This window comes from Prionailurus viverrinus, chromosome F1, assembly GCF_022837055.1.
Source record: "Prionailurus viverrinus isolate Anna chromosome F1, UM_Priviv_1.0, whole genome shotgun sequence".
Taxonomy (NCBI): domain Eukaryota; kingdom Metazoa; phylum Chordata; class Mammalia; order Carnivora; family Felidae; genus Prionailurus; species Prionailurus viverrinus.
Window position 1 is genome coordinate 38517721 of NC_062577.1, and position 23873 is coordinate 38541593.

The window sequence follows — 23873 nt, forward strand, 5'->3', positions numbered from 1 at the left end:
AGTCCCATGTGACCGGGTGGCTGACCCTGCAGGCAAGAGGGTCCCCAACCCACAAGTGTAGGCCCTGGGGACATCACATCCTTTCCAAACAAGTGCAAGTGCGGGTCTCTGACATGCTCTCTCCGCTCATTCTCTTAGGGTTTCTTTGCCTTTTTTTTTTTTTTTTTTTTTCCTTTCCTGGATGAAATTCCTGCCAGCTCCGAAGGAAGGAGGGAAGGGGAGCGAGCCGCAGCGCCGAAAGTTTCCTTGACTCCTCCTCCGCCTGTGTCTCCCTCCCTTGCCAAGCCCAGCCTGTGAAACTGAATAACGAAGATCACTCAACAATGCCTGCCCCTCTCTGACTGCACCGACCCGCGCTCCCCGCCGCTGCCGCCGACACCCAGCAGAGCCCGCGGGGCGGTCCCCACCGACGGCGCTGCCCGCCGGCCCGGCCGCGGGCCCCAGAGGCGAGCAGCGGCTGCCTCCGCGCCGGTGCGCTCGCCCGTCCGCCCGCCAGGTGCCTCGGCCGCCGGCCGCCGAGATGCCCAGCCCGACCGGACTCCGGGCGCTGTGGTTTTGCGCCGCGCTGTGCGCCTCCGCGCGCGCCGGCGGCGCCCCCCAGCCCGGCCCGGCGCCCGCCGCCTGCCCGGCTCCCTGCCACTGCCAGGAGGACGGCATCATGCTGTCTGCCGACTGCTCTGAGCTCGGGCTCTCCGCCGTGCCCGGGGATCTGGACCCCCTGACGGCTTACCTGTGAGTACTGGCCCGCACGTCCCTCCCTGCTCCTCCCTGGCCGCCCGCTAGCGCCGGCCTCGGTGTAGGGCACCTGCCAGGCTGGTGCCGGGAGGCGCGGGCATCCGGGGAGGGCTCTTCCCCTGACAAGTGGACTGCTGCGGGACTGGGGTGGGGCGCGGCTGTGGGAGGGGGCGAGTCAGACTGAAAATCAGGCTGGCCTGCCTTGGTGTCTCAGTGGCTCCCGTCTGGGGGTTCACTGTGGGAGCTCAGGCTTGGTGAGAGGTGGGTGTCTGGACCCTGGAGCTGGAGGGCCCCGGGGCTGGCCGGCCCTCCTCTTGCTGCTTTCGCCTCCAGCACGGCAGTGCCCAGGAAGGTGGCTGAGGACAAAGCTGACTGAATTGGTGGTGGAGGAGAGGGGAGGGGCTCCAGTGGGGTGCGGAGATCCTCCTCTCCTCTGTCCCGCAGGGAGAGCACGGCCGTCGTGGTGAGGCTGGGTGGCCTTGGTGGGGGGACCCCAGAAGCTGGGAGGGGGGCCTTGCTCACTCTTGGCTTCTCCAAAAGGGACCCTGTCAGCACCATCTCCCTCTGCTGAGGCCTCCTGGCTCCCCCAGGGGCCTCCCTGAAGTCATGTCCCAAGAGGCCGTGTTGGAGACACTAATTTGTGGGCAGGCGCCGAGGCTGAAAACCAGAGAACCATTTTTAGAGCTGAGTTGGGGTGAGATGGCGTGTGAAGGGGACCCTGTTGGGGGCAGCTGTCCTGAGGAAGGCTCAGAGGCTTCCCCTCAGAGCCTCAGGGCTGGGGGCACTCACTGCTCCCACCTGCGCAGGAGGAGGGTGTGAGAGCACATTCCAGACTACCTAACTCCACCTCCACCCCTGCTCTGGGGAAAGGAAACCTGCTCCCCCCCCCCCCCCCCAAGCCCCAGCCCTGTCCAGGCTCCTTCACCTTTTCTTAAGGAGTTCAGGTGGGAAAATCTGGGACCATCTGTCCCAGGCGTAGGCTGTGGGGCTCCAGGACCTGGGATCTCTGAGGAAGAGGGGGCTGGGCTAGTTTTCACAGGGGTCCAGCACGTGTTTGTTGAGCTCAGGGCGATCAGTTGTGGTGGTGTCCTGGCAGCATGTGGAGGGTCCGAATTGCAACCCTTCATGGGGCTCCCCTCCCAATCCTTCTGTCCTTAGTTGGATGTCCCTGGTCACTTGAAGAGATATAGGCTGGGGACCAGGGCAGGGAGTGAGAGGAGAAAATAGTGTCCATATTCCAGAAGGGCAAATTGAATCCTTCACAGCCCAGGGGGTGGAGGCAGGGGCAGATAGTCTGAGGACTGGAGGGCTGTGAGGGTGTCCCTGCAGCTGCCAGAGGAGGACTGACAACCCCCATGCCTGCGACAGCTAGGGCGGCCCCACTTTTGCCATTTTATACATTGGGGGTATATGACATTGTTTTATTTGAAGGCAGGATTCTGTGGCTAGAAAGAGTTTGGGAATGGCATCTGTAGAGTCTTTCTCTGGGGGTGGGGGGAGCAGAAGGAAGGTCCCTTTCCTGACTTGAAGGAGCCTTCTTCCAGAGATTGGTTGCTCCTTTCTCAGCACCCATCTTTCCAGATGGACCCTTTTTCTGGAAGAACTTGGGGAAGGAGAGGTACAATGTCATGGGCTCCGGAATATTGGAGGGAGGTGGTAGAAAACCATGTCCCCTGCCCTGGGTGGCAGAAGGATCCCATGTGGAAGGTGGAGGAAGAGGTCTCTGCTGGGGGCAGCTGGCCTCAGGGGGGCTCAGGGGAGGAGCCTTCTTTTTTGCTTCTCAGGAGAGCAGCCTGGTCACAAATGCATTGCAAGTGAAGCAGGCATGAGGGTTGTCACTGAGAAGAGCAAAGACAGAGACACTGTGGGGCTCCTTTCTTTCTTAGCAATGATAGGAAATGCCCAACCTGGCCTTGCCTCAAGGAGCCCAACTCTAACCGAGGCTGGTGCAGATTTGCATTTGATGATGGAACCAGCAGTGCCTTTCTGTCTGGGCCCCCAAACCCTGGTTCCTTCCCGGTTCTGCCACCCACTGAGTCACTGAGCTCCTCTAAGCCTCGGGTTCGTCATTTGTATATGGAAGGAAGTGGGTGGGTAACAGGGAGGATTAAATGAGATAATATGCCTGTGTAAATTCCCCAGCGCGGTGCCTGACACACGGGGGTGGGGGTGGGGTTGTAGAAATAGTGGCTGTTATTATAATGCCTGCTGTTGGGTGGAGATGGATGCAAGCTCCCAGGACCCTTCACACGAGAGGGAAACTGAGTCCAGGGATGATGAGTATGGAACTCAAGGGAATGGTCTGTGGCAGGAAGAAAAGTGTGTGCTAGGGACTCAACTGTGGGTGCTGGCCTTGGTCAATGCTTGGTCATTCTAGGGACCTGGGATCCAACCAGTTGGTTGACAGTGGGGGGGGGGGGTGGGAGAGGAGTGGACACTTCAGTCTTCCTAACACAAGGTCAAGAAGGAGAAAAGTAAGCTTAAAACACCTGGTGTCCAGAGCAGGCCAGAGGGTTCTTGAAGATCCCTAGAAGGAGCCATAGGTTGAACCCTAGGAGGCACCAAGAAACTATGGGGTCCAGAAGATACCTGCGGGTCCTTGACCTGCCCCGGTAAAAAGTACTTCACATCTGTTTCCCCACCTGGAAAGGTGAGAGTCTCTCCTTCTTGCCAGCTACCCTTCATGGTGCACACACCTCCACCTTCCTCCACCTTGGTTCTTGGGAACACTGGAATGTCTTCTTTGCACCGAGCTGCTATCCTTTGCTTTGACACCCAAGTCCAAAAATTATGACTCTTTTGGGGTCCAATGCCAGCCCTGTTTGATCAGGGTTGGGAGGACAGACTTCAAATACCCACGGTCTTACAGGCATCTCTCATAAAAAAAAAAAAAAAAAAAAATCTCCTCCCGAACTGAGTCTCCATGAGCCTCACTGGAGTTTGGACCTTGTCCCTGGGTAGGGCCTGTTCTGGGAGCCCACCTGGAGGAGAGGGAGCTTTGGCATTCTAGTCTGATGGTGACGTGAAGACATGACGCCTCTTGCCATATTCCACCCCCCAGACACACAGCGAAGGGGCGGGAGGGTCCGGACGGCAAATACTTGTCCCCGAGCGGGAGAATCTGAGTAGTTACACTGAGCTCCTCCTCTGGCTCCCAGAGTCAAGCGGTATCAGGGGCAGACGGTCCTACACTTGTAAAAGGTCCTACACTTGCGGTTACCCCTGAGTACCCCTAGCCATCTCCCACTATTCCTGCTCCCAGGGCTAAGGGAGGGGCTGCCCCTCCATGCAGCCTTAGTCAGACCCCTTATCAGCCTCTTGGGACTTCGCTCCCCTTAAGACTGCCCGTGTTAACCACTAAGCTTGTTTGAAAGGTCAGATGGTGTGTGTGTGTGTGTGTGTGTGAATTCTAGATAATCTCCATCCTCTTCATCACTGCCTGGGGAATGTCCATGACCAGATGGAGGCGGGCCGCTGGGGGAGGGCAGAGGGATTGAGAGCATGGGCATTGGCCCCAACGGACCAGGGGAAGAGTCATCACGAAGCTGTGTGAACCTGGACCAGTTGATCTGTGACTTAGTTTCCGCACCTGTAAGTGGAGGAACCTCATAGGGCTGCTGTGTGGATTCGCTGAAGTAATGTTTGTAAAGGGTTTGGCACAGTTTGTGGCTCATGGGAAGGGCTCAATCAGTGTCAGCCAGTGTTGTTATTAGGGTGACCAGGGCCAAGAAGTGTTAGCCATGGAAGTCTTCCTGGAGGGGGAAGTCCTGGAGCTAACCTTGGGAGGAGAGGAGGAGCACTGTTCTGTCGAAGAGTGGAATGGTGTGCGCGCGCGTGTGTGTGTGTGTGTGTGTGTCCGTGAGAAGGAAGAGTGGCTGGCAAGGAGACAGAAGTCTCTATGCTGGGAACCCAGAGTAACTGTAGTTTTCTGCTGGCTGGTGCAGTCTTAGAGTGTCAGGAGCAGGAGGGGGGCAACGGGTGAAAGACCCGAGCCTACTCCCAACATGCCCAGATGGGCCGTGCAGGGCCTGTCACATGAGGACGCAGGGAAACGTGCAGCCTCAGTGGACGAAAACCGGCCTCGGGCAGCATGAACCCCGGGGGCGCAATGTGCCAGGTCTCATTTCTCACCTCCAAGGCTACCTTTCCTAGGTGGGGCCTTGGAGCCCGAAGGGAAACTAGAAAGTCCCCCTTTCTAGTAGATTCTAAGAGCCTGAGCTGTCCCCGCCTTTCTGAAACTTGGGATTTGGGAGTTCTAATCCTCAGTCCCTCAGTTGCCGTGATGCAAGCTCCCAGACCTTTCTGGACTTCAGTGTTGACACATTTCATTGAAAACCTAGAAGAGGAGAGGCAGGGAGAAATCAACTCTGAGCCTGCTCTCCTGATGCGGGAGGGAGAAAGCCCCCAGGGAGAGCTTGGCGGAGGTGGGCAGTAGGGGAAAGGGACAGAGGGAAGGTGGGGGGATGCGGAATCTGGGCAGCACGGAGACCAGGGCAGAGAGGAGAAGGGCGAAGCAGGGGAGAGTGATTCCAGGAATGGGCTGCCAGCCTTGTTCCAAAGAGGAGCCTGAGGGGCCGGGCCCATCAGAGGGCAGTCCTGGGGGGGTCGCCGGAGGAGAGTGAGTGTGTGAAGAAGCCAACACCCCAGTTCAAAGGAAAGGCAGGAAACAACCCTAGGCAAAAGAAAAAGGAAACCTCTGCTCTGGCAGCAGCGGGCGCTGGGCGCGGCCGGGTGGGGCGGCTGGCGGAGGAGAAGAAGGCCTGGTTCGGAGCAGAGCTGGCCCCCAGCCCGCCCCCCGCTCGGCCCCCCCCCCCCCCCGCCATGTCGTGGGCCCTCAACCCTGATGGCCCCACACGTGCCGCAGCCCGCTTCCCACACTGACCCGTGCCCACCAGGCAGAGACACGCACAGGGCACAGGACAGGGTGCCACGTGGGGAGGCCCTGCCCGGGGACCGCGGGGCTCTGGCTCTGCGTGCGGGCTCCAGTCCCCGCCGCACCGTCTATGAGCCGCGCGTCTCTGGACAAGTCACTTAACCTCTCCACCGTTAGTTTCCTGCAATGATCAAATGAGGCAAATGATCTACTGAGGCCCAGAAAGAGAATCAGAGAACCACCTGTGACAGGGTGGGGATTTAAGGTGCCAGCGTGATCTTCTTCAGCCCCATCGGGTGGCCGGCCCACCTACCTTCCTGCCTCCCTCCCTCCCTCCCTCCCTCGCTCCTTCTGTCCTAATAAAGTCCCCTCCCGCTGACCTGCAGGGAAAGGGGCCTTTCACAGAGCCTGGTCTGCTCTTGGGCTCCCAGCCCCGGGATGATGGAAGAAGTGGTCCTCCTCACAGGGACCCCTGAGGAGATGCGCCCTGGCCTGGCACCTGGTGGGAGACTCTCCAGAGAGGAGAAGTCTAGGCTTCCAGATCACCCCCATCTGGAGAGTCCAACTTGTCCCCGGAAATGGAAGTTCCGTGAAATTAGAGCCTTCTCTGGTACGGCCTTAGGAAGGGAAGGGATTTCTGCCCTGGAACATGCCCTAAGGGACCCGTAAGGATTCTCCTCAGAGCTCTCAGCCCTAATGAGCTGTGTGACCTTAGGCTAGTAACTCGTTCTGTTGGGTGCAGGGCCAAGGACAAGGAGTCCTAGTGGCTGGGGCTTTGGGAAGGTACAAGAGACCGGGGGGTGGGGGAGAAATTTCCAACCCTCTTCCTCATATTGGGAGTGATTTCTTTCAGCCAAACTGAAATGGATGCATTGACTCAGGGGCTGTCAGAATTGTGGGAGCCCCTTTGTGCTAAGTAGTCCCTTGCTTAAAAAAGGGGGTGGTCCCTGATTTCTAATGACAGTTCACGTCTTTCCTCCCGCCCTTCAGACATGGGAGAACAGGTCTCAGGAGGAGAAAAACACCCAAGAGGCCAAACTTGGGCAGGGAGCAGAGTTATTTTGGAAGCAGCAGAAGGACATGGTGGGGGGAGAGCTACGGGGTTGGCAGTGCGCCCCCCGGAGCCATGCCAGAGCAGGCCACGGGCGGGCTGGCAGCGGGCAGGTGGGGGCTGGGCCCGGCTGCTCAGCGACAGGGCACCTCCAGAGCTGAGGTTTTCTTTGTGCCACTGTCTTCTTTCTCCTCCAGAGCCACTAGGAAGTCCTGTCTTTTGAATTCCCTGGGACCTGGGCCCCCTCTGATTAATTGGGTGAGATACAGAATCTAAGGCTGAGGCCAGGGAAACATAAAACCTGTGCCTGGTTTTATGCCTCTCCTGTCTGCTGGTGGGGATGCCTTCACAGCTGATGTTTTCATTCCCTGGACTGTAACTTTTCTTCTAGGAAGAAACCAGATTGTCAGGAAGGTCATTCTTGGGGCCCAGACAGACATATCTAGAAATTGCCATTGTGCCGGTGTCCCTGCCTCCACTGATAATGGTAACAGATGGCACGTACCGCGTTTATTTGAGCACTCCCCCGGCATCATCTCATGGAAACGCTGGGAGAGAGGTACTGGTGTTAGCCCCATCTTATGGATGGAGAGACTGAAGCTTTTAGATGTTAAGGGTCCGGCCTGAGGCCACCAGCCAGTGATTGCTGGTACCAGGATTTCAACCCAGGCAGTCTTTGCCCTGACCACTGTAGTGCCCTGCCTCTCAGGGGGTCAGAGCTGGGGGCTTCTGAGCCCTGAGGGGATGGGCAAGACTCTGGGCATGTTAAACTTGCAGGCTGAGCCGTCCCTCAGCCTATTCCAGCCTATTTCCAGCCTATTCCAGCCTATTTCCAGTTTCTTGTGTTTCTCAAGTGCCAGTGGCTTCGTTCCCCTCTTATTGGCCAGCAGTGTCTCGGGGAGCTCCTCTCTGGGGCTGCTTGAAGGGAAGATGTCGGGTCCTCTGTGAAGCAGTCAGGGTGGGGATAGGGATGTGACGGCAGACGGGGTAAGTTGGCTCACTGTACCAGATGGTCATGGGGCGCGTCCCCCAAGGACCAACAGTGAGGTCAAGAGCACTTCCAGGACAGGGAAGACTGGGCTGGCCAGGGGAGGCCCTGGAGAGGGAGGAGAGGCCCATCCTGAGTCCTGCAGAACCAGGGGAGTCAGCCGGGGGGTGGGACAGGGAAGGCTCTCCAGGAGAAGGGAAAGCATGGGCCTCGAACACAGAACACTGTGGCTTCTGTTCCTTGATCACGACAGCCTTTTCTGTCTCACTCCTCAAGGCAGGATATTCCAGAGCAGGGCTCTCAGCCTTTTTCTCCTTGGGCCACACTTAAACACACACACACACACACACACACACACTCACTCACAACTGATTCAAGGTGTTTAGCAGCTGGGATAAATCAACTAGTCTGCTCCCAGCCAAAGGCATCTAGCCAACCCCAGGCAGCATCTGGCCCCCCAGGGGCCGATACCCTCTCGACACACCTGGAAACACTGCTGTGGAGGAAGCTCGTGTTTGCAGCCTGACTGCACAGGTTCAAATCGCATCTCCAGCACTAACTCGCTGGATGGCCCTGCCTGATTGATTCTTCACTTTCCTGAGCCTCCACTTCTTAGCTTCAACATGGGCATAAGAACACAAGCTCTTTGAAAGATGTTCCTAATCTGGCAGCGTGCTCAGCACACAGCAGATGCCCAATACGTGGGAGCTGTTGTTATTACCCACTCTGATCTCTCTGGGGAGAAGCACCTGGCAGGAGAAACTGAGGCAGGCACAAGGTGGCTCTGCGTCTCACCTAGGCACCTCTGTCAACCTAGGGCTTTGCTGGGAATGAGACGCAGAGGGTTGGTTCTAGAACACAGTTCTCTGCATCCTCTCCTCCAGTGTACCCTCCCCTTTGCCCTTGGAGGTGCTGGAGGAGGTGGAGCGTCCCTGAGAGTGTCCAGACAGGCGGATGGGAGGAGGGTGCTGAGTGCCTTCCATTACACTGGTGTCAGGGATTTGGACACGGTCCCTAGGCTCAAAGCCAAAGCAGTGAGACCACTGAAGGGGGGCGAGGGCAGCAGTGGTTGTGCACAGGAGGTGCCATCACCGCTCCCATCTATCACCCCAGCCCAGTACGTTGCTGGGGTCACCACAGGGCAGGGAGGGGGTGCTTGTTTAAGTGGTCTACGGAGGACCAAGAATGTCGAGGTTTATTCCACTTCCCCGTATGATTTGCAAGCCTGAATTGTCCCCCGACCTGAGTTACCATTGACTCCTGGGAAACGGGCCAAAGGCAGCAGCCGCTAAGGGGCTTTTAACACCTCCTGTAGGAAGGAAGCCTTCCCAGGTTGACCCAGCCTAAGGATTCTTTTCCCCAGGTCTCTGGGTCTCTCGCAATTTGCTTCACGTTCCTTTGCATAGAAGACTGTGCAGGGCAGTGGGGATATCTCTGTGGGTAGAGTGCGTTTAAGCCCCGTCTAAGCACTGTTGCCAAGGAGCACTGTTCCAATTCGGATAATACCCTCACCCCAGCTCATGTTGAGGTCTCCCTGTCCCTTTTGTTAATGGTCAGTGATAATGCCGCTCAAACTGTCAAGCTGTGTGGGGAGCAAACCTTCATTTGTTCACTTAGCGGACGTGGGCTGTCTGCTGTCTGAGAGAGCGCCCTGCTGAAGGCTTCCTCCTGCATCCACCCTGTGGGGCTGGTGTCCTCCTTCCTCCCCTTTCAGACAGGGAGCGGGAGAGGGGGGACACCCAGTGAAGAGATAGAGCCAAGGTTGGAGGTAGGCTTGGGGGCTCCAAAGCCCGTGCTCTTTCCTCTGCCCTGGGGGCTCGGAGGAGGAGATAAGACAGGCACACGGATAACTGTGACACATTTCAGGGAGTGAGGCGTGCACCAGGCAGGTCCAGATAAGGAACAGCGGGGCAAGCGCACGGAGGAAGGAAAACTCATGCCTAACTGATGCCATCGACGCAGAAACCCCTGGAGGGGCAGTTGTGCAAGGGAAAAACCACAGGGGTGGGCGTTAAAAGCCCTAGATTGATGCTCATTTGCAAAACAGAATAATCGTCTCTCCCTGATGAAGTGGTTGTATTAAGCAAGGTCCTGCCTGGAAGAGTGCTTAGCGCATAGAGGATGTTATTTCTCCTGCTGTGAAAATATCAAGTAGGACTGCATAGTTGTGTGTGTTTATGGGGTGTGTGTGTCCTTCTGTCTGTCCACCTGACAAAGGCTGTCTGCCTCATCAGATTCAGGGTGCCTGAGGGCAGGAGCCATGTCTCTTTGCATTAGAAGTTGGAGCTCCTAGGGGAAGAGGGGCCATACCTCAGGCTGCAGACAGGGAGCTTCCAGAAGGGCAGAATCTGTGCTCCTGGTTCCCTTCCTCTTAGGACCACATCACAACTCTCTTGTTCAAATGCTAGCGCACACACACACACACACACACACACACACTCTAGTACCGGCCCCTACCTGCAGGGGGCACTCTGAACAGGGCCACAAACAATACAGGAATATGCATTCAGTCTTTCTCCCTCCCCCTTAGCTCCAGATCTGGGGCAGCCCAGGGGCGGGGGTGTCTGAGGATGGGGAGGTGGATCGAGTGTCCAGGGATTGCGAAGATTGAGGCAGGAAGGGGCCGTAAACGAATCCCTTGCCTTTGTGGTGGACAGAGCCGATTAGGAGGCTGGGAGGAGACAAGAAAGGAAGGGGACTATTGTCTCCGACAAAAGCAAGAGAGAACGAGAATTGGGACAGGGCCTGGGCTGCCCGCCCTCACTTACCTGGGGGCAGACCCAGGAGAGTCTGGAGCCAGGAGCCAGCTCGTTTCTCAGCCCAGACTGGACCCCAGCTCTCCCAAACACGAGCCTTGCATTTGTGAGCTGGGTGACTAGGGCGAACCCCCTAAACCAAGGCCCGCTTTACAGACCTGCCTCCTCTCCAGTCACACAGGCCCTTGTCTGGGTTCACGCTTCGCTGCCACCACCATACAATTCGTAATAATTTTGTAACTAGCAGCCCTGCATTTTTATTTTGCCCTGGGTCCTGTAAACTGTTCCACGCTGACCCTCTCTGAGCCTCCTATTTCTAGTGTGTAGGATGAGGAATCTCTTAACCAGCCTCTCTTTCCAAGTGGTCATGAAGTCAAATGAGACCCCTTCTCTGTGCTCTGCACTATGATCCCTAACATGCCAGATACAGGTCTTCTGTTCCCACACTCAGGACGGACGTGGGGACAGGGGGCGCCTGAGGGACGCCACAGGGTAGAAAAGGCAGCCTCTGTCCAGAGGCACCTGAGGTGGCCTCGGGGCTGGAAGGCACACTGGGTATCACTGGGCTGGAGACGATCTTTGGCCTGAGCGTGGCATCTGCAGGGGGCGAGGCTGAGGGGGTGCCTGTGCCGAGGGGAGGCACAGAGACCACCTGCATCCTGGTGTGTCTACGGATGAGCCAGTTGTCAGACTCTGGTGGGCAAGACCATTGTTTGAACTGGAAAGGCCTCTGTGTGTGTTTTCCCCCTTTCCAGTTTTTCATAGTTAAAAATTTTTTTAAAAAGGGATGGAGACAGAGCACGAGTAGGGGAGGGGTAGAGGGAGGGAGACACAGAATCTGAAGCAGGCTCTAGGCACTGGGCTGTCAGCACAGAGCCCGATGCGGGGCTCGAACCCACAAAGCGTGAGATCATGACCTGAGCCGAAGTCAGATGCTTAACCGACTGAGCCACCCGGGTGCCCCAGTTTTTCATAGTTTAGCAGAGTAGTTAAATGTATGAGCCCAGCTCTCCAGGGCTCAGACCCTGCCTCTGCCTTTTACCAGTCTTTGGGGAAGGATTTATTCTTTGGTGCCTTAGTTTCCTCACCTGTGCATGATATGGATGTTAACGATACCCACCTCCTAGGGCTCTTGGGAGGGTTGAATGAGTTAATAAATGGAAAGTGCTTAGAATGGTGTCTGACGCATAGTAACCTCAATGGGTGTGAACTATTATTATTCATTTATTCAACTGACAGACGTTTATGGAGTGTGTGCTCCCTCGCAGGACAGCTGTGCTCCGCACCCATATGATATTAACAGTTCTCCTCCACCTACAAGCCACAGCGGCTGGTCCAGGGTGGAGACAAAGATTTAGTGCCACCCTGTATGAGGCCCCCTCAGGATATGCTCCCACCCCGCTGCACTGCCCTGTTCTCCGCACCCCCCCCCCCAACTCTCCCACCCTTCTGCTGTGGTTTTTCTTCCTACTGTGCGGTGAGGGGCTGCACATTCTGGAAGAATGGGGGGGGGGTGTCAATAGGTCTCCTCCTCCAATTTTGTCTGAAACTCCCCTGCCCCCTGCCCACCTGTTGCTGTAGGTCTGCTCTCTGTTTGGTGGAGTTGAAGTCAGGAGACCCTGAGCTAAAATTCTGTCACGGCCGCCAGCTTGCTGAGTGCCTTTGGACAAGTCCTCTGGTCTCTTCAGGCCTGCTTCCTGTTGGGCTGGCAGTCGCTGATCCTAGGATGTCGTAGAGAAAAATGATCACGTATAAAGAGGCAGAGGGAAGGGAGGGGGAGAAGGAGCACAAGTGAGGCCATGTCGAGAGGGTGGGATGAGGAAGGTGCCAGGGTCCCCGGAGATTTGCAGCTTCACTCAGTGAGACTTGAGATCCCGGGGGCTGGGACAAGGCATGGCCATCACCAGCACCTCCAGGGCTGCGTGCCCAGCCAGAACAAGGCCCCCCATTAACTATGTGCAGCCAGCGGAAAGAGGAATGCCCACCCCCCCGCCAGCCGACGCCACGCCAACCCTCGTTTCGTTGCTGGCTCCCCTGATCTGAATGCAGAAGCCCAGGGTGCCGCCTCTCCCTCTGCCTGCCCTGCCTCTACCTGCCAGAAAGTATTAGCCTCACCCTCCAGATTGGCATGGGGGTGCAAAGGCACCATGCTGCGGGGGCCCGGGGGACCTGCTGGGGGTGGGGCTTGGGGTCAGGAAATACCTGGGCTAACCCCTAGAACCCTGGTGTGCCCAGTGCTGATGGACAGCCCCAGGACCTGTAGGGGGGCCGGGGGCGGGGGCGGGGGCGGGGAAAGAGTGTAGTAAAAGGAAGAGGTTTGGAAATTCAGACTCTTGCCCCGGGAGCCCTCCTGAGGTTTTGCTGCAGCCCCCAGCCCCTAACCCTGGCTGGAAACCACCGCACACGGACAGACCAAGTCCTTCACCACTCCACCACTCGTTCAGTGTCGCCCCTCAAGAACGTGATCACTGGGAAGTTCTTCCTGGTGTCCCTCCTCCTTCCTGCTGCACTACTCCTGAGTTTCCTTCCTGTTTTGGGCAGAGGGGAGAGAGCCAGCAGCTACCCCTGCTTTGTTAGCCTCAAAGGCCCTGGTGGATGGACTGGAGGAACGTGAGCACGGAGGCAGCCTCAGAGGCAGATGTGGTGTGGTCCCCAGGGATCCTGGAGGGGCTGCTGAGGCCACCGAGGGTCTCTGCCCGCCCCTCCACGGGGACCCCAGAGCGCTGCAGCTCCCTGCCCCACAGCACTCAGGGCTGCGGTCAGCTGTTCAGTGCCCCTGTGGCCCCAGCGTGCGGGGAGGGGGCAGAGTTGGTGAGTGGAGCGAGGGCCAGATTTCAGCCTCTGCTTGGCCTCTTGGCCAGGCCACAACTGGACCTCTCTGTGAGTCAGTCGGATCAATACTTAGCAAAAAAGTGATTGAAAAAAAACTATGAGGGGCTGCTTACAGACGATTTATGCCGTCTAGTCCCTTGAATCTCCCAAAGCCTTTTTACTCTAAGTACGTGCTTTAGACCAGCAGTGTATTTAGACCACTGGGAACTGCGAGAGTGTGCGAAAGCTCAGGCCCTACCCCAGACCTACTGAGTCGGAATCTGCATTTCAGAGCGTGCCTGGCACTTGCCCTAAAGCTTACCCTTGCAATAACTCAGGTCATCAGTTCAGTCTCTGGCCAGCCACTCTCCCCCCACTCTCCCACCCAGAATTGCTTTAACCTCATTTGTACTTGGGTGACGCACCGTTGGCTTACGTCTAGGGTGATAAGAAAGAGCCCCTAGGACATCACTGTGAGTTAGTGCAAGGATGTGGTGGAGAAGTGGGTCCAGACAACAAGTCTGCAGCTCTGGGGCCCGGCCTTTGGAGAAAACCAGGGAAACAGCAGCTTGATTTAGGATGCAAGGGGCTGACTGAGATGTCTCTGCTTCAGGAAAACCTTCCCCAATCCCTCAACCTGGGAGAGGGCTCCCCATGGTGTCCTGCTCCGCCCCAGGGCTTGTCCCCTTTGGGTTCTAACTTCTGTCTACTTGTCTGTTTCCCAAACCAGACTGGGTGCCCCCAGGAAAGCTGGGCCCCAGCTGCCAGTGCCCCCTGGCATCCTCAGCGCTGGCATAAGCGCCTTGCACATCGGTGCTCAAAAATATTGGTGGAATGAATGAGGAAAAGAATGAATGGATGAATAAGCTAATGAATGGCCAGAAGCAGGAGGCACAGAGCAGAAACCAGCCTAGGCTGAAGCAGATGTGCTCGCCTGAGAGAGTGCCGGGAGGGAGGCCACCCTCGTCAGACCTGGTGATGGCCCTAACCTGGCTCCCCCACAGGCCGGAGGTGTGGCATCCAACCCAGACGGCTGCGGTGAGCGCGGAGCCGTGCTGGGGAGCCTCTTAAGCTGCCAGTTAGCCAGCTCGTGGCCAGGCTTGGGTTTCATTAGAGTGAGGCATCTGTTCTATAAACCCTTCTACTTAGAAGCTTTTGCCTTTCCTGTTCGTTCTCCTTACTATTTTTTTCTTTTTAAAGAACACTTCTTTTGAAAATTTCCATCCAGTTTCAAACAAGCTAAGACAAAGGTATGTGCCTGCCCCTGGGCTTGGATGGAGAGAGGGCTCCAGTAACTTGAGGTTCTTCAATCTCCTGTTGCGTGTCCGGTTCTCACCTAGGCTCTGAAGGTCCAGGATGAGTAAGTCCCGTGGTCTGCGTTAAGAGAGATCTCAGGCTGGTGGGTCAGAAAGTTACCACCTTGGAAGTGCTTAGATGAGGATATGCATGGGTTGGTTGTGGGGGTACTCAGGAGGTGGGGGGGGGGCGGCAGTGGAGAGGAACGTGTCCCACCATGGAGTCCTGTGACGATCCAGGCTGCTGGGGCCCATGGCCAGGGAACTCTGGGAGGGAAGCATGAGAACACCAAAGCCCTTGGCCATGCCAACAAATGTCGGCGAGTGTTTATTGAGCACCTACTATGTCCCAGAGCCTGGGCAATGTACTAGGGATACACAGATGAAAATGAATCATGGAACTAAATTTCTGATTTAAATTCAATAAGGTAGAGGGGTGCCTGGGTGGCTCAGTCGGTTGAGCAGCCGACTTCGGCTCAGGTCATGATCTCGCGGTCCGTGAGTTCAAGCCCCACGTCGGGCTCTGTGCTGACAGCTCAGAGCCTGGAGCCTGTTTCGGATTCTGTGTCTCCCTCTCTCTGACCCTCCCCCATTCATGCTCTGTCTCTCTCTGTCTCAAAAATAAATAAACATTAAAAAAATTAAAAAAAATAAATTCAATAAGGTAGAAAGTTGAGAAGTGTTGACAAGACACCATGGGCATCCAGAGGGAACTCTTAGCCAGGGTTAGAGCTGGAAGCCTTAGTTAGCTTAAGGTTCGAGGAAGAGTCTTTTCCAGAATGGGTCTCTCTTTTTTTTTTAAACTAACTTTTTATTGAAGAATAATATACAGGGCAGGGGCGCCTGAGTGGCTCAGTCAGTTAAGTGTCTGACTTCTGCACGGGTCATGATCTTGCAATTTGTGAGTTCGAGCCCCGCGTCGGGCTCAGTGCTGCCAGCTCAGAGCCTGGAGCCTGCTTCGGATTCTGTGTCTCCCTCTCTCTCTGCCCCTCCCCTGCTCACGCTCTGTCTCTGTCTCTCAATAACAAATAAATGTTAAAAAATTAAAAAAAAGAATAATATACAGGGCAGAAAAGACTACCTGTCACCTGGTAAATGTTTACAAGCTGAATACACTGGCATTAGCAGCACTCAGAATAAGAAACAGAATGTCCACAGCTTTCCAGAAGCCCTCCACCTGCCATGCCTTCTAGTCTCTACCTGCCCCCACAAGGGTAACCGCTGTCATGATTTCTAACAACATAGGTAAGTTTTGCCTGTGTTTTGCACTTTATATAAACAGAGCGCTATTTTATATGTGGCTTCTTTCCCTCATTGTGTTTGAAGATTTGCCCAGGCCACACTGTTGCTTGCAGCCATAAGTCACTCACACTCACCTGCCGCATGTATTTGCTTTGGGAGAGCGCAGCACGTTCCATCCATTCTACTGCTGATGGGAGCCTAACGCTTCCCAGTGTGGGGGCATTATGGATAGCGCGGCCACGGTGGTTTTGTCCAGGCATCGGTGAGCATATGGATGTGTTTCTGTTGGTTATACACCCAGGAGTGCAAGTGCTGGGTCACAGATCCCACGGTGGGGTCTTCAGGGTCAGGATGAGTTTCCTAGGCGAGGTGTGGGAAGGGTCACCAGCTTCGTCGGTGGGACCAGGAGGGAGGCCAGTGGCGGAGGAGAGGGACGGGGCAGGGAAGCCCGCAGCAGGGCCACAAGGACCAGCAGTATCCCGAGACCCTTCTGACTACTTACTGTATACTTTCTAGTGGCTCCTATTACAAACTACCGTAAACCGGGCGGCTGAAAATAACAGGAATTGATTCTTTCACATGCTGGAGGCCAGAAGCCCAGAGTCAAGGTGCCAGCAGCACGACACTCACTACGGAGGCTTTAGGGGAGAATCCACCACACCCCTCTTCTAACTCGTGGCGGCTGCCAGCTTCCTTGGCTTGTGGCCACATCACTCCAATCTCTGCCTCTGTCTCCCCATCAACTTCTTCTCTGTGTGTGGCTTATAAGGGCACTTGTCAAGGGCCCCCTCGAATGATCCAGGATGCTCTCCTCATTTCAAACTCTTTTTCTTAATTACCCCTGTGAGGACCCTTTTCCTCACTAATTATGGTCACATTCACAGGATCCAGGGATTAGGACACAGACATCTTTTGGGGGGGCCACCATGGAGCCTAGTGTACCAGCCCTCACTGCCATCCTCAGTGTCCCGGCCCAGTTCCCCCCTTTGCAAAGCTCTCAGGCCACTTTCTAATGGCCAACCTGTCCCTGCTGGCCACCACAGGCCAGGCTTTCTCCTGATCCTCAGGCACTTGAGATTTCTTCCAGCACTAACGTCCAAGGCTCTGTCCAGCTGTGTCTGTGGTCCTGCAACTCTCCTCAGGTTGCGGCGTCCTCCCTGTCTGCCTCCTCCGTGCTCAGCGAGGCTCTGCACACAAGGGCACTAGGAACAAGGAACTTAGGCTGAAGGCATCTTTCCAGCAGAGTCCGGTCCAGCCCAGGGCACCTTGCCCATGGCATGCCGGTGGCCAGCCCTTCTCCATGTCCCCTCTCCCCGATATCACCACCTCAGAGGGAACCTGGCTATTACCTTGTCCCAGAGCTTCTGTGGTAGTCCTGATTACACACACACACACACACACACACACACACCACAGGGAGGAGGGAGGAGCTTGGAGGAAGGGGAAGGAGCCCAGCCCTTTGCTCTTCCTTGGAGGAGGCCTGGGAGACAGGAATGCCTTTGGCTGGGGGACCCTGGCCAGAGATCAGAAGATCAAAGGATGCGAAGATCAGGGCTGGGGCAGGTGGCACTCACTTGGAAGCATCAGAGAGAAGCAGCAGCTGGTGCCTCCTAAGGGCAGGGCTGACCCAGAATGCCCTCCCCACCCCCCCCACCCCCGCCTCCCTGCCCCATTTCCGTTGTGACCCTACTGTGCTGCTCCCCCAGGAGGCAGGGCTCTGGGGGTTGAATGCGGGGGAGGGGGGAGATGCTAACTAGCATCTATATGCCACTTGGGAGGCACAGCGACTACCCCCGACACACAAGGACACTCTCACGCAACCCTCACAATTCCCGTAAGAGAAACCGTGACATAACGCGTTAGAGATGCAGAAACCGAAGCTCAAAGAGGAAAGGTAACTTGTTCAATGTCAAACAACTGGTAGGTGGTGGGGCCAAGTCACAAACTCAGGCAGGCTGACACCGCAGCCCACAAACTACTACACCCTAACGGAAGGCACGGAACTCTGTTCAGTTCAACTGCAGCATGACGGAGGGAGGCTAGACTTCGGGAGGGACTCCTTGCCGGGCAGGGATGTTAGATCTAGATCTTGTATCTAGTCTTTCTACAAGTCTGATGAACCAAACAGGTAAGGGGTTGGAGAAGAGAGTAGGTTGTTGGGGCACAAGCCAGAATGTAGGACACAGGCAGCAGGACAGGAGAGAATCAGCAAGAAGGAGGCAGGAATCGCCCTGGGGACCGGGCATGCGGGACCTCAGGGGCCTGACGGGGCTCCGGATGGCAGGACTGCCCTCCCACCCTGACTGTGGCCGACTGGTGGTGAGCAACAGCAAGGTGAGGGGAGCCAGCCCAGGTGGGCTTGGAGGAGGGGAGCTGAGTTCCAGAAAGTTCCACTGGTGCTCGAAGCCCCTGGGAGTGAGACTCAGAGCAAGACACTTCCAGGGGGTGAGGCCCTCCTGGGCAGACCCTCATCCCTCTGCATTGTTCCCAGACCTGCGGCCTTGGCCCTGCTTCCGGGCCCTTCCAGCCCCAGGGGCTCACACTGCCAGTGCCCGCGGAGGACCGAGCTGCCTCGCGGTGCGCACCAGCTCCTGTGTGCAGCTGGGTTCAACAGAGCAAAACGGTGGGGGGTTGGCTCTGCCGTTTATTAACTGTGTGAGTAGATGTGAAGTAACTTAATATTTCCCAGTCCTCCTTTCTTCATTTAAAACGGGAATGAATAATGCTTCACTCCCTGGCTTGATAAAAGGATTAAATGAAATGAGACCGAGAATGTGCCAGAGCTCTATTGAAAGGCATTCAAATAGAGGGGAGCTGGAGAGGCAGAGGGGAGGGGTTGGACACGACTTGGGACTTTGGCATCAGAGGGATCTTGATTTTGCTGGGTCTCATCTGTAAAATGGGTCTGTAAAGCCTTTGGCACAGTGTCTGTCACAGCAAAGGTTCTGAGCTTGGCTTCTGCTCTCTCCCACTAGATTCAGGTTGAATCTGGGACTGGGTCCGATTTCGAACACCTCCTGACTAGGGTCTTGGTGCTGCCCCTGGCCGGGGTGGGGGCAGGTGGCAATTGGGTGCTCCTTCTTGTCTCTGTCCATGGAGGTAAGTGGCGTTGCTGGGTTGGGAACAGGAGGAAGGGATCCTAATGTGAAAGGAAAACTTCCATTTGGGATGTGAGGGTTGGGGGGGGGGAGGGGAGGGGATGTGGTTCTGAATAGAGGGGCCTTTCCTCTGTTTTCCACCCCCAGACACACCCTGCCCCTTTATGGGGTAAAATAAAGGGTAAACGCAGCAGGATCTCAGCTAAACAAACAGGGCTCAGGGCTGTGGTCTGCACACAAAGGGGACTCCCGCCCTCTGGCGGCCCTAGTCCTTCCCACCTGTGCCTCCTCAGCTCCCCACCCACCCAGCCCTTCTCCTGGGGGCCCTGGGGGGGAGCTCAGGGATGTCCAGTTCTGAGGAAGGTCACATAGTTCTTCCCCGCAGGGAGGTCTTATCCGATGGGATGTCACAGTCCTCTCTAAGGTGCTTCCGGTCTGATAGGGCAGATAGAAGTCACCCATACACTCCCACGTACAGAAATGATGCCCTTTTAGATGGAGCCAGAGATCAGAATAAGGGCCAGAAAAGATGCTGGCCGGTGAGTGGAGACCAGAGCTTGACCCGATTAAGTGGACAGGTCCCCAGATGCATAGCCACTGCTGCCTTCCCTTGCTAGGTTTATGCTCTACCCTCCTCCTGCACATCTGTCTTACATACCTCCTCAGTCTTCCTGGCCAGGGTCTGCCCATGGCATGCCCAGCCATCCTTGCTGCATAGAAAATGGACCTTGAAGCTGGTGGTGGCGACGGCGTGTGTGTGTGTGTGTGTGTGTGTGTGTGTGTGTGTGTGACAAACACAGGTAACTGGGAGTCATGGAGAATCTCCCAGCCTGTGTGGGGAGACCAGGCACATGAATGAGCAATCTGAGACCAGGAGATGACAGTTTGTAGTCTAGGACAGGATTGTGTGGCCCAACTCTGTGACTGAACCCTCTGAGACCAGAGTCAAAAGGCTGTACGAATTAGTCTGAGGAGGCCCTGTGACACTCCAGCTGCTTGGTCCCAGCACTCGCCACTCAGGCTTGTAATTGTCCACGGTCTTGTCCTTGTTCCAACTGGACTGGGCTCTTTGGGGTCAGGGATCATACACTGGCCTCCTGGCTATGCCGTCAGAATTTGAGGAGACCTACACCATACAGATGAAATAGCACTGCTACCCCGGAGCGACATTACCTGACTTCTGTGGTCTTTTCACCCAGGGCTAAAACTAAAACCAAAAACCAAACAAATGGAAAAAAAACCCTTCTACTTTTCTCTCACCTGACTTCTAAGAATGTCTCCTGCCCAGGGCACCTGGGGGGCTCAGTCAGTTAAGCGTCTGAGTTTGGCTCAGGTCACGATCTCACAGTCATGGGTTCGAGCGCCGCATCAGGCTCTGTGCTGACGACTCAGAGCCTGGAGCCTGCTTCAGATTCTGTGTCTCCCCCTCTCTTTGTTCCTCCCCAGCTCGTGCTCTCTCTCTCTCTCTCTCTCAAAAATAACTCAACATTAAAAATGTCTCCTTCCCTTCCCCTTATCCCTCCCTGCCCTACCTGAATTAATTGGGTCACCTGACGATGATGCTCTGGGTTTCCTGTATCTCCCTGGTTCAGTCTGACTTGAGCAAGCCTGGCCGTTGCTTAGCAACCACAGGGGACCTTCTCTCCCCTTACAAATGAGCTCCAAGTCCAGGTGCCAGGACCTCCCCGTCCAGCTCTCCAGCTTCTCTCTCACTGTCCACGACTCGCCTCCGTTCCCTGCCCTCCTGCCACTCCAGGCAGGCTGGGAGACATGGTTGTTATAAACAAGGGAGCCAGAACATGACACGATGAAGCAATAGCCCTTTTATTTAAAACTACAGCACTTTTCTCACTTTGTGCAAAGCCTAAGAGAATGTGCTGTGCTGTCATGTGTATGAAGACAGATACACTTTATCCTGATTGGAGTACACTCCCTTGTTTGGAAATCTGGGAAAATTGCAGAAATCCAAGAGAACTTTGTGTTAACGAGTGTGCTTAGAATCTCAAAGACAGCAAGTACCACGTCATCTCTGATAAGGAGGTGCCATCTAGGGGAATCAACTGGGCAGGGAACGCTGCTTTAGAAAACCCAAGACCAATGTGATGGGGTGGAAAAAGCATCGCCCTGGGGCTTAGGAGACCTAGTTCTCACTGCCATTAACTTGCTCTGTGACCTTAGGTAACTTTGTCCAGCTTTGGATGTTTCCTCGTTTGGAAACTGATATCGAGCGCAGGAAGAGGGAAGCACCTTTCATTCACGGGGTGTTTCGAAATGCGTGGGGTGTTCTGGAGGGTGGCAACAACTGGGAGATGCTACCCGCATAAGGAGGGATGCTAACAGCCCCGCAGTGAATGACCAGTCCGGTCCTCCCTGCCGATGAACCCCTTCCCCCACTGTGTAACTCGGGGCGTTCTCTGGATGCCTTCCGCTCCGAGCTCAGTTCTGCAAGCTACTCATGTCTCATATACACCCCACCCTCATTTCTGCCCCGGGAAGCCAGCCTGGTTTACCCTATCCCCCTTCTGTGCTTCTCTCTTAGTCTCGAGTCTGGACACACACTTTTAATCGGGATAGTGGCTGCAGGAGCAGCTTGTAAACCACAAAGCAGAGTACATATGTGGGTTTTTTGTTGTTACTCTGTGAGTAAACAATCCTTCCCCAGCAACACTGTAAACTCCTCCAGGGCCCAGACCCTGCCCTGTGCTTTGTCTCTGTCCCCTGCCTAGCACTGTGTCCAGAGCACCGCAGCCAGTCAGGAAATAATGACCCGTAGGGCTGGAAGAGACCTTGGTACTGGCCTCATTGAACCAGGTTCCCTGATTCCAGATTCCGTGTTCTTTCCTCTTCACCCTGTCACCTGCCTCTCTTGTTGACAGAAGAATTCAGCAAGTATTCTCTGAGCACCAGATGGTCCCCGTGGCAGCCAGCCTATCTCCTGGCCCTTTTTGGGGGGAAGGAACCCCCTCCCCATTGGGCTATTTCTACACTGGCTTGTCCTGCTCCCTACCACCCCCCGACCGTTGCCCTGAAGGGAAAAGGCCAAAGAGAAACCTGACGGTCCACTGTAGGTGTGTGAGGGATCCTTCAGAGGAGGGCCCCACGCTGGCCTTTTCTAGAGGATGCTGAATTAAGAGACGAGTGACCATTGTTAGCGACAGGTCCCATGGATGGTGCATCAGATTGGAACTAAGCACCGACTAGGTTCTTTATAGAGGGTATGCCCTCAAAGAGCAGTGGGAGAAAGTCAAATCAGACAACAGGAAGAACTCCCTGAGAGCGAGGGTTGTCAGCCCCAGGAAGAGAAGCTGGGGAAGGCCGCGTCATCTATCTCCATCGGTCATGCGGTCTTTGGATGTTTATTGCACACTCCTATTTGCCAGGTGTCCCGCTAGGACTGGAGGATACAGAGAGGACTAAGATTAAGTCCTCGCCTTGAAGAGGCTCATAGTCCTTTGGGTCATTATATACTAATCATTATAATTCAGTTGGATGAGTGGAATATTAATAAGGCCTATTTATTAAGTACTATGTTTTCCATTTAGTAACTCGGGTAATTCTCACTACAACTAGTGTGAGGCAAGTACTATTATTAGCCCCCTTTCCCAGATGGGAAAATGGAGGCTTAGAGATGTCAAGTGGCATGGCCAAGATCACGCAGCTAATTAGCCTTGTGCTGGGGTAATAATGAAGGCGGGTGCCGTGCTAGGTGTATGGCAGGAGCTCAGAAATCATCGCTGAGGGAGTGTGGACAAAATATTGTAGGCGCACAGGGGGTGCCACACTAGCTCTGCCTGAGGGGGCTGGGCAAGCCCTCATCAAGGAGGTGACCTTGGGGCGTAGCCATGCCTGGGAACAGGGGTTCGTCTCCTGGTCACTCTACCCGCCTTTTCCCCGGCTGCAGAGACAGGCAACCTTAGCCCACAGTGGAGACACCACCAAAGGGGGCCCACCTTCCTGGGCATCTTCTCCAGCCAGGTGGGGACAGTCCTCCAGGCCTGTCCCAGCAGAACCCAGGGGCTTCGCCTTTCTCTGTTTCTTCTCCCAAAGGAAAAATGCAAACAGAACAATTTGCCAGCTCCCTTGGGTATCAGCCAGATTTCCCCGGGGGGGGGGGGGGGGAGTGGGGTGGGGGGGAGGGAGGGTCTCCTGTTACCCCACCCCCCTCCAGTTTCCGGTTTTGCTGCTCTCTGTCCCCTCAGTTCCCCAGCATCCTCCCTCTTATCAAACCCTGTTCCTTGTCTCCCTGGTGACACTGCCTCACCCAGCTTCCTTGGGTGGTCCGGTTGCCTCACAGGGTAAAGCTCTGAGAACATTTTCCTAAAGTGCAGCCAGAAACTTCCACTTCCTGTGCCCAGGGCTGCCCCTCACTTCTCTCCCCTCCCTCCTCCTCCTGCCAGCCTCGCCCCACTGACCCTCTCCTGCCCACTCCCCCCTCCCACACGTGGCTGTGTCCAGCTACAAGAACATATAGCCCCTCTGGATACTGCAAGAAAACTTCTGAATGGGGCTATAACCCATTCTCTGAATCCCCTGGCATTTTGATTGAGAGAAGCAATTTGCAGGGCTCACTGCAAAATGAAAATGTGGTGCCTCTTTGTTCAAAATGTATTAAGGATTTCAAAATGACAACAGGAGAAAATTGAACTCAGCCGGACCCTTCTGAGTGTGGGTGTCTGTGAGACTGCACAGGTCGCACACCCACACAGGTCACACGCCCAGGAAGCTGGTTCTGTAGAGCTGCAGTGTGTGTGTGTGTGTGTGTGTGTGTGTGTGTGCATACGTGCGTGCACGCGTGTGTATTTTTAGCAGCGATGGGGTGAGAGTAGTGGAGCAGGCATCAGGATCTCAATCAGCCACACGTTAGACCCCCAAACAGCATCACCGAGCAGCCTGTGTCCCTTCCTGGGGCCAACAGCATGCTGGGATAGACCAGAGAAGGGACCTGAAGCCAAGAGAAGGAACTGGGCTTGCCAGAGGTCACACAGCCAAGAAAGGTTTTCCAACCACAGGAGTGAGACTTGAGT

At 55.6% G+C, this 23873-nt stretch overlaps 1 protein-coding gene across 2 annotated transcripts in view; it reads left to right on the plus strand.

The window, feature by feature from the left end:
- Positions 1 to 301: 301 nt before the first annotated feature.
- LGR6 (leucine rich repeat containing G protein-coupled receptor 6) overlaps positions 302 to 23873 on the plus strand; it is a 121530-nt gene continuing 97958 nt past the window's right edge. For both annotated transcript variants that reach the window (XM_047841001.1, XM_047841002.1), the window contains exon 1: positions 302 to 732. In XM_047841001.1, the coding sequence (XP_047696957.1) occupies positions 521 to 732 (212 nt within the window). In that variant the 5' untranslated portion in view covers positions 302 to 520. The remainder of the gene's footprint in view (positions 733 to 23873) is intronic.